General features: G+C 41.6%; 1 protein-coding gene across 3 annotated transcripts in view; it reads left to right on the forward strand.

Moving 5' to 3' along the window:
• ATP2A2 (ATPase sarcoplasmic/endoplasmic reticulum Ca2+ transporting 2) overlaps positions 1–9,953 on the forward strand; it is an 80,386-nt gene that overhangs the window by 19,956 nt on the left and 50,477 nt on the right. For all 3 annotated transcript variants that reach the window (XM_075059870.1, XM_075059872.1, XM_075059871.1), the window contains exon 5: positions 3–141. In XM_075059870.1, the coding sequence (XP_074915971.1) occupies positions 3–141 (139 nt within the window). The remainder of the gene's footprint in view (positions 1–2; positions 142–9,953) is intronic.

Below are 9,953 nucleotides of genomic sequence, written 5' to 3' on the forward strand. Positions count from 1 at the left end.
AGGAAAGAAATGCTGAAAACGCTATTGAAGCTCTTAAAGAATATGAACCTGAAATGGGCAAAGTATATCGACAAGACAGAAAAAGCGTACAAAGGATTAAAGCAAGAGACATTGTCCCTGGTGATATTGTGGAAGTAGCTGGTGAGATACCTTTTATTAATAATACAGGTTACATATGTCTAAAGGGCCTTGGTTAATTTTAAGAGTTTGAGGCCCTGGATGGTATTTTTTAAAAAGTACGCATAGTATAAGTTAGGCACCTTATTTATGCGTTGTTGAAAATTTGACCTCCTCCATTCATCTGTAATTATCTTACATTAAATGAGTACTACTATCTTTTGAATTGTCTTAGGTTACTATTACCTTTTAATTGGTAGACATAGTAGCAAGGACATCTTTTGCTTTTTAACTGGATTACAGATTTTTAGTGTGTGTGGTTTTTGGGGGTGTTGGTTTTGTTTTTTGTTTTTTCCCCTTCTCCCCATTGCTGTGTGAAAAACATACAAGGAAAAATAACAATGTGCAAAGTAAACTTAACAAAATCAAACTTTTCTCTAATCTTCCCAATGTCACCATTTTAAATGTTATTTGTAATAGTTGGTAATTTTCAATTTTTTTTAATTGAGCGTCCTTTTTAGTGATTAAAAAATACCTGTAATAAAGCAGGATGGCTTCTATTGAAACACTGGTATTCAACTTCCAATCTTGCATCACTTCCTAAAAAATACAAGTAGCATTCTCTTATACTTTGGAGAGAGTGCCATCTTGCGAGTGAAAATACATTGTGTTGTCAACTCCTAACTGGACTATCAATGGTTTCTTTTCTTTTTTTTCCTCTTTGTTTTAAGGATTTTGCTACTTAATTTCTGTGCAAAGTCTATGGCTGGATCTTGTTGAGAATACATCTCAAATAGTTGTATTCACCTTTTTGTAAGTCTTACTGGCAGTCAGATGGTTAGTGTTTTAAGATAATAAATTGATGTACAGCTTAAATTTCTTCTGATCTTTCTTCCCACTTTGGATTTAGTTATTAGAGTAGCCATCCAGAGAGGAGATAACTATGTACCCTTAAAGTTGACACTCCTGCTATTTTTAATATGCAGGGAAAGTATGCTCTCAAAGTGAAGTTAGTATTGGCTCTTGGTCCATCTTTTTCTCATTCAGAAACTTTAAAATTCCCTAACCCTGTCCTGAGCTTATCTTGTACATGGTAGCATGCAGTTATAGTGACCTTAGTTAACAGTAATTCATGTTTCTGGGGTATGCTGGAATCCCCAGTCTTTAAGTGCTGTCTTTCTTTCTGGGACCCTATTCCGGTCGATGATTGACATTCTCATTGCCTCTATTTCGGAGATATCCATATACTAGCCAAGTGTAATATCTTCTCCTTCAAGAGTAGATCTCATAAAAACAGTACCCCATCTACCTTCATGTCTTGGTCACTGAAATCTTGAGGGATACAGACATTTCTTACATTTTGTGATAGGCAGAGACCATTATCAGTATTGCGTCCTACCCTCAGCCTCTCCGCCATGCCAAGGGTCTTATCAAAATCCTCTCAGCTGTCACAGCCCATTTTTGCCAGATGAGAGTACAGTTTTTCCGTGACAATTGGGTCTTGAACGTTTAGATTTTATCAGGGTCACTGAGGACTCCACCACCACCAGAGCATGCTTGTCCCAGGACAGATTTGCCACCATGTCCAACCTCATCTCAACAATACAGCAGAGCCCACAAACCAGAACAAGGGCACACCTGCAACTTCTGGGCCATATGACAGCTTCTATGTTTGTGACACTCTTAGCAACCCTACACTCTGGGTGTCCTCAGGGCTGGCTGAGAACGCTCTACTCCTCCAACAGACAAGGCCTATCCAAGGAGTTTTTGTACTTCTGAGGGTAATTGGTTCTCTGAACTGGTAGGAGGAGCCACAAAAGGTGTGCATGGGAGTTCCATTCTTGGAGTCTCCTCCCACAAGGGTACTTGCTACAGACACCTCCCTGATATGCCAGGACACACACTTCCAATACCTTTCAAGTCAGGGCAAATAGATCCCTCAGGAGGTAATCTTCCATACTGGTGTATTGTAATGAACCACTTGTCAGCACTTCCGACCCATCATAAGGGACCACCCAATCGGAATACTGCTGGACAACAGAGCAGCAACATATTATATGAGTCTTCATGGAGGAGCAAGATCCTGGTCCTTTTGCACTGAATCCATAAAACTATGGAAGTAGTGCATAACACACTGCATCTACCAGGACTATAGAACACAGTGGTGGACTTCTGTGGCAGGCTTTTCAGCATCAGCCATGAGTGTGAGCTGAATAATGAGGTATTCCAAGAGTTGACTTACCTGGGGTCATATGCAGATGGATCTCTCTGTGACATCATCCAATGTGGAGTACAGAGGCCCCTGCTCAAGAGGAGGGCATGACCACAACTTGATGGGAGATGCTCTGGTCATTCCTTGGCCTTGCCTATTGCTGTACTCTTATTCTCTTCCCCCCCCCCCCGCCCCCCCCACTTCCTTCCTGCTCAAGATTCTGAAGAAATTGAAATACCATCCTGGCCATGACTGGTATGGTTCCCAGGGCAGGTTTGCCAGTCTCTGTGACCCCACTCTCCTTCTCCTGACAGCAAATCTCAGGAGTCAGGATCCATCACCATCCAAACTTCAGTGCTTCACCTCAAGGTGTAGCTGCTATATGGCTCCCTGGTATAGAGGAAAACTGCTCCCGAGAGGTACAGACAGTATTGCTTCATAGCAGAAAACCCTTGACAAGGAAAACTTACCTGCATAAGTGGAGACACTTCCAGACTTAATACAGTCCCCCGATCTGTGCCTCCTCTAGTGTAATGCACATTCTTAATTACCTGCTCAATTTAAAAAGCATGAGATTATTGCTGAGTTTCACCTAGCTGCCATCACAGCTTTTCACTCCCCCATGAGAGGTTTTCAGTCTTCATCACTACCCCCCAACCACTATGAGGGTTGTCAAAGGCTTGTTCAACCTCTTCCCACTTGTTAACGAACTAGTTCTACTGATGGGACCTCAACTTAGTCCTCAGTGTGCCAAGGAAATCCCCCCATTTGAACCAATGAGGCACTGTTCCCTCCTTCATATGTCTCCTAAGACCTCATTCCTCATAACCATCAACTCTGCCAGGAGGGTTGGAGAGCTTGGAGTCTTTAGGGCTTCACCCAGGCTTTTCATCTCATTTGCAGAATGTATAAAAGGACAGACTATCTCAACTAAAAGACTATCCATATGCACCTTGTACAGTAACTGGAGTCCTTTGAGATGTGTCCCTATGGGTGCCCCACTTCCCACCTTCCTTTCTGCCTTGGAATCTTTCACTGAACTTTTGTGGTTGAGAAAGAATTGGGCTGGTGGCAGGTCTGCCCATTCTCTATATACCCTCATTTCCCAGACATCCTTGTGCTCAGGTGCAGGGATGGGCCCCCCACACACTACTGAGGATAACTCCAATCTGGAATACACAGGCACATACACTCCGTGATGTGGAGAAACTATAGGGACATTTGGCCAAAAGCAGGTACAGACATCAAGTGCTGATTATATTAACTGGTTTAATAGACCATGAAGCAGCATACTGTCTCTGGATTTCAGTTAGTGTCACACTTCTCTTATTTCACTTTCTGTACTTCTAGTGTCAGTCAGTCACACTCAGATTTAAACAGAGGCTTTTTTGCTGTTAACCTCTCTTACAAACTAATTGGGAATGAAAAGTTCATGAAACTGAACATCTCAAAATTAATGGGTATGTTGCACAAGTGGCAATATGGTGTGCTGCAAACTGATTTCCATTTCATTGACAGCATCAGAATATGAAGGGATATTGATTTTGTTCTTTGACACTGCTTTCCTGATTGATTTATTTTAAACTTTCATTGGGAAAAGTGGTTCGTATAACTGATTGTTCGTAAGATGGGTATTTGTAAAATCAAGGTTCTGCTGTATTTACTTGTTTCAACAGCAAAAAGTCACCGATTTTAATTTTTTTTTCTTGGGGACGGACGGACGGAAGGACACGCACGCACGCGCGCGATATTGACTTTGGGGCTAGAAGCTTACTGCAGCAATTTTGGACCTGACTTGAAGTCCCAGAAAGAGAATAGTAATCTCTGAAAGCAATTTGCTTTGTCAGGGGGACACATTACTTTGGTATTATACTGTAAAGAATTATTAATAGAATTGCAAATGGATAATCAGCCTGAGGGTATGTATTGTAGTTTGGAGCATCCAGCCCTAAGGAAATACAGACTGATTTTACTGTACTGCCAATTCACTGGAGTGCAGGTGAAACTGAATTGTTTTCAACTGAGCAATTTTTGTAAAATGGAAAAGCCAGAGGGATCATGTTACTTGACTCTCTTTTTCCCTCTGTGAGGGGGGACTCTCTGAAACTACACATGAAACACCTGCAGAGCCAGCAGGCTTTCCACAGCACTACAAGATCTCCTTTCTGTGCCTCATTGACTCTAGTGGGGGATTTCTCTTAATAGAAGACAGTAGTTGCTAGATTTTTGCAGTTGGGGGAAAAATTAACTTTTCCGAATATGCCAACTGCTTGAGGATTCTTAAGGCAATACTGCTCTAGGCCATAAATGTTCTAGTATGAAAGTATATATTGGTGGTTAAAATGACACACGGAAGTGCAACTTGAATTAAAAACAAAATATCTTCCTGGCTCCTTAAATGTTAATTGTGCAATAATTAGTTTTATTGTAAATCTAGTCTAACTGATTCATCTGACATTTGCAGGAAGGTTCACATCAATTACAGGAAACCGAAACAGACATCATTACAGGACATCAGTGTTATGGGAATGTTTTGAATCATTAGACATTAAAAAAAAAAAAAAAGCAAATAGTTTTGTACTTGTCCACTTTTCTCATGGTATGTTGAGGTTTGTTGAAGATATATTTAACCAAAGGCATGCATCATCCAACCCTGTCTTCCCTGAGCACTTCGAACTTGAAGTGAAATTAATTTTGCTGAACTTGATGTTGCTTGTTTCCTTGGCAATGATTGATGCACTCATACTCTGATTACAAAATCTGTCTGGAGATCTGAGACTGGGCTGTAAGTGAAGCGCTTATTCAAGCCAAAATATTGGAAATAATGGGAGTATGACAACTAGACTTTCTTGAATCTTTTCTGTAGTGGAGGACAGACTAGAGCTTTAAAGACCTTGCTTTCAAAAGGCATGATGTGCAGACATGTATTTGCAAGCCTAATTCATGGACACAGTTACCACAAATGTGCAAATTGAGTATTGTGGGCACAACCAGCTATGCATTTAGGGTCAGCTTTTCTAAAAGCATGCCTACTCGGTGACTCTGATTGCTCTCGATAGGAGTTTGAGTACTGGGTTCCCTTGAAAATCCAGCCCCAATTATGGAAGCTAAGCCTTCTCAAAATCTGGCCCTAATTGGCTAAATTTGTAATTGCAGGTGCAAACTAAGTGCTCAAGTACAATTTGCAGTTGTATACCTGAACTGTTAAACTTCTAGACACCTATTTTTGCAGGAAACATGTTAATCAGAAAGTATGGTCACTAAATTATTTGAAGCTTTTGCATGTGTTCATGATACAAGATTACTGTGATGAATGTTCGGGTAGGTGGTTGTCTTTTATATGGGAGGATTTAATGGTGTGGTGCAAGGTGTTGTTTGTTTTGTTTTTGTGTATGCCCTACAGTAAAATTTAATCACCCTACCCAATCAAGAATAGCAGATTGGATACTGAGTAACTTCTTAAAGCACTGATTTAAAGTGCTAGCTAACTTAAGTCTTTTTTTTTTTTTTGTTCCTTTTAATAACTTTATTCCAACCTCCGATACCTAAATAAACATAATTTACTCCAGAAGCACATTTTTTCTTGTTTCCCTCCTAACAATAAAAGCAAGGGGTATGATATAATTCAGAGTTTAGGAGTAGGATCATCTTTTTAAGAATTATAGTAGATATTCAATTCAATTGGTGTGTGTCACTTATGAGCATAATTGCACTAAATAGGTATAATTCGACACCTATTTCGCATTGTTTGTAGTTGGACATAAAATTGATATTTGGCTTTTATACATTGAAGATCATTAAAAAGGAACTTAAATAAGTGATCTGGGAGAGCCAAGTAACTGCAAATGTCAACAAATGTGATGCCTTACTGCAATTACTGAATAGCATGCATGTACAGGTAACAGCTGGAATACTGTTTTTTGTGTCCCCTTACTGTAGGAAATTCATGTTAAGCTTCTTGGTAGTTGTTTACAGAACAGTATATTTAAACATTAGCAAATGCTTTAAAATTTAGTCACTTGTTGCATGATCATATTGTTTAAATCTGATTTGCAGAACAATCCTCTTTATAGATTGTGACTTAAGTACTCTGACCTCTCAATGGGTCATATTTTAAACTACATGAACATTAGGCATTAGATGGTACAAACTGTCTCTTGTGTAATACTGCTTTAAGCTGCTTTTCTTGATTATTAGCAAAATTTATTTAATACATTTTGAATTCAGGTGACTACAGTAGTTACAATGAACATCCAAGATCTCTCCCCTTAGGGCAAAGGCTTTTTACAAAAAGCTGTAAGAATATTATAAATGCTTCAGCATAATATGAGTTCAGATATGGAAGCTATATATTCTGTATTTTTTCAAATGGAAGAAACAATGCATTAATTGTTTCAAACAAGGGAAAGCTCCTGGGTGGGTAGAGAAGAGCAGTAGTATGTTCCATAGTTAGTGTCAAGACTTGGAGGTGAGAGAAACTGTCTGCATGCCTCTGTCTCAAGTGTAAGAGTATTTGGATGGCCTTTGACATGGTGTTTGCAAAAAGATGACCATGTAGGGAAGTGACAGAGCACTTCATACTGGGATACATATCTGGGCATGGAATTCTAGGCAAAGTGCCAATGACATTTGTATGTCCAGGCAAGTGTGTCTCACCATTGAGTGGCGTAAATAACCAGGTGGTAGGTTTCTCTGATATGTCAGGTCTTTAGTGTAGAATAATAATATAGTTGGCACTGCATGGTAGTGACTAGCCCTAGAATATCTTTTTGTCAAGAGGAGTCCTGACTCTAAACAGTCACTTTATATGTGCGCCTGACTTAGACCGAAATCTTGTCAGGAGGCTGTAGATTAAAATAACATTTTTTTAAAAAAAGCTAAATACTTGCTTAATTTACTTTATAAGAATGATTTGAAAAGAATTTTGTAGTACTGAGGTGTTTAAATGAATGGTTCTCTAGTGAAGTTTGTTGTGGGCTAGAAGGTTACCCTAAAGACAATGAATGATAGATTACATTACCACTCTAGAATTAGACACACTTAGAAATAGATGTTTGAGAAGCCAATCACCGGGGAGGATGAAGAGGCCACTTACCTATTCTTGTAACTTTTTTTCCATATTAGTGGATTTCTGGAGTCACCTGGGTATCAATTTACAGTAGCTGTAATACATGTTTGGTTTCTGATGAGAGGGAGGGGGCTGAGAGATTAGTTTAATATCCTTTCAGATTGAAATAAACTGGGTTGAAGAAAAGGAAGGTAGCTGATTAAGTAAACTTAGCCCTGGTTTACACTACGCGTTTATACCAAATTTAGCAGAGTTAAACCGATTTAACCCTGCACCTGTCCACACAGCAAAGCCCTTTATATCGATATAAGGGCTCTTAAAACAGATTTCTGTTCTCCTCCCCGATGAGGGGAGTAGCGCTGAAATCAGTATTGCCATGTCGGATTAGGGTTAGTGTGGCCTGCAATTTGATGGTATTGGCCTCTGGGCGGTATCCCACAGTGCACCATTGTAATCGCTCTGGAAAGCCATCTGAACTCAAACGCGCTGGCCAGGTAGACAGGAAAAGCCTCGCGAACTTTTGAATTTCATTTCCTGTTTGGCCAGCATGGAGAGCTCATCAGCACAGGTAACAATGCAGTCTCCTGAGAATTGAAAAAATCTCCAGCATGGACCGCATGGGAGGTACTGGATCTGATCACTGTATGGGGAGAGGATTCCGTGCTAACAGAATTCCGTCCCAAAAGACGAAATGAAAAAACCTTTGAAAAAATTTCCAAGACCATGATGCAGAGAGGCCACACCTGGGACTCAGTACAGTGCCGTGTGAAAGTTAAGGAGCTCAGACAAGCCTACCAGAAAAGCAAAGAAGCAAACGGAAGGTCCGGGGCAGGGCCGCAAACATGCCGCTTCTACCCTGAGCTGTATGCAGTTCTGGGGTGTTCACCACCAGTACCCCACCCCTGTCCGTGATTCCGAGGTGGGGTTGGTAACCTCAGCCATGGCTGAGGATTCTGCGGACGGGGAAGATGAGGAGGACGAGCTTGCAGAGAAAGAGAGATCTACAGGCTGAGCAAAGCAGAATGGTGGTTAGAATTGCATTTGGGCCGTTTAAAGCGCACCTGCCGCACATTACTGAACGTCGCTCAGACCTCAGCCAAAACCCAATGTCCCCTTTGTTACTGCTGCTTGCTGTTGCTCCACAGATCTCTGTGAGAGTAAGGGGGAGAGACCTTTTATGGCAGGGTGGGAGCTGAAGGCAATCACACTGGCCAGCTGATTAAACTGCACAGCCAGACATTAGGGTGATAGAAGAGCACACCAGAGCGGTGCGCCTCAAAGAAGACTTTGAAAAACTAGTTCAATCACGGGCCAGGCTACGTGTGACTGCCTGTGTTTCGTTTCCCCTTTATGATCCCCCCCCCAATGACTCATTCCTCGTAAGAACCCACCCTCCCACCTTCGCTTACAGCTTGTAAGGAAATAAAGCCACTATCATTTAAACAATCATGTATTCTTATTAATTCATTATAAAAAGGAGGAGAGAGCAAACTGACAAGGTAGCCCGGTGTGGCTTTGGGAAGATGACAGAGAGGGAAGGAAAAGGCCACTAGAAAAACTTTCAAAATAATGGCACCTTTGGATCGCGTCTTGGCTGTCCTACGGTAGGTGGAGTGGACGGGTGCAACCGGAGCCCTGCCACCACCGTATCCCAGTGTACACCTCTGGGTGAGGAAAAAAGGATAACGAACCCAACAGCAAATTGGGCGGTAGCACAGGGGCATAATCAGGGCACTCTGTGATCCTGCTGTTGAGGTTCCTGAAGCTCCACCCAGACGCTGGAGCATGTCAGTTTGAATCACCGCAGCAGCCCCAGCGTTGCAACATGCCCCCTTTGATCTTCCTGCCGCCACTCTCATAGCTCGAAGCGTCCTCCTGTCCTCAATTGCGTTCACGTGCATCTTTCCTGTAATTGATACCCACAGTCACTTACCAACCAATTCAGATGAGCCCTCTCATTTCTTAAAGCAACAGGACAAAACAGCCCAGTAGGAATGCCATATCTGTCCACCTTAATTAAATTCCCTGAATTTCAAGCCAGGTTACCATGAAGACGAAATATCAACCTCCTGAGGATAACACAGCGAGATAAAGAATGGATGTTTGCTGAATGTCAGCAAACACCGGGAACCATACGCACTAGGCTATTGTCACAATGATACCAGATTACTTGCCTACATCATGTGTGATCAAGTGTCCTAACCATGAGGACGGAATAAGGATGCCCTGCCCAGAAACCTTCTGCCAAAACGCTTATTGGGAGTACCTCAGAGAACGATTCATGGAGATGTCCCGTGGAGAGATTTCTGCTCCGTCCCAGACACGTTAACAGACTTTCCAAATAACATTTACTGGGCCGCGAATGCATCCCAAGTCCTCAGGGCAAATCAATCATTAAAAAAAACGCTTGCTTTAAACCAATGGTTTTTATTTACAATGGTACAGCCACCAGAGGGTCCCTTCCATGGCTCAATTGGTATGTAACAGTGGCTTAGGAGGCAATTCATCAGGGTGAGAAAAAGGTCCTGGGCTGGGGAGAAACAGAGTGCTGTGTGC

This window comes from Chelonoidis abingdonii, chromosome 22 (genome assembly GCF_003597395.2).
Source record: "Chelonoidis abingdonii isolate Lonesome George chromosome 22, CheloAbing_2.0, whole genome shotgun sequence".
Taxonomy (NCBI): Eukaryota; Metazoa; Chordata; order Testudines; family Testudinidae; genus Chelonoidis; species Chelonoidis abingdonii.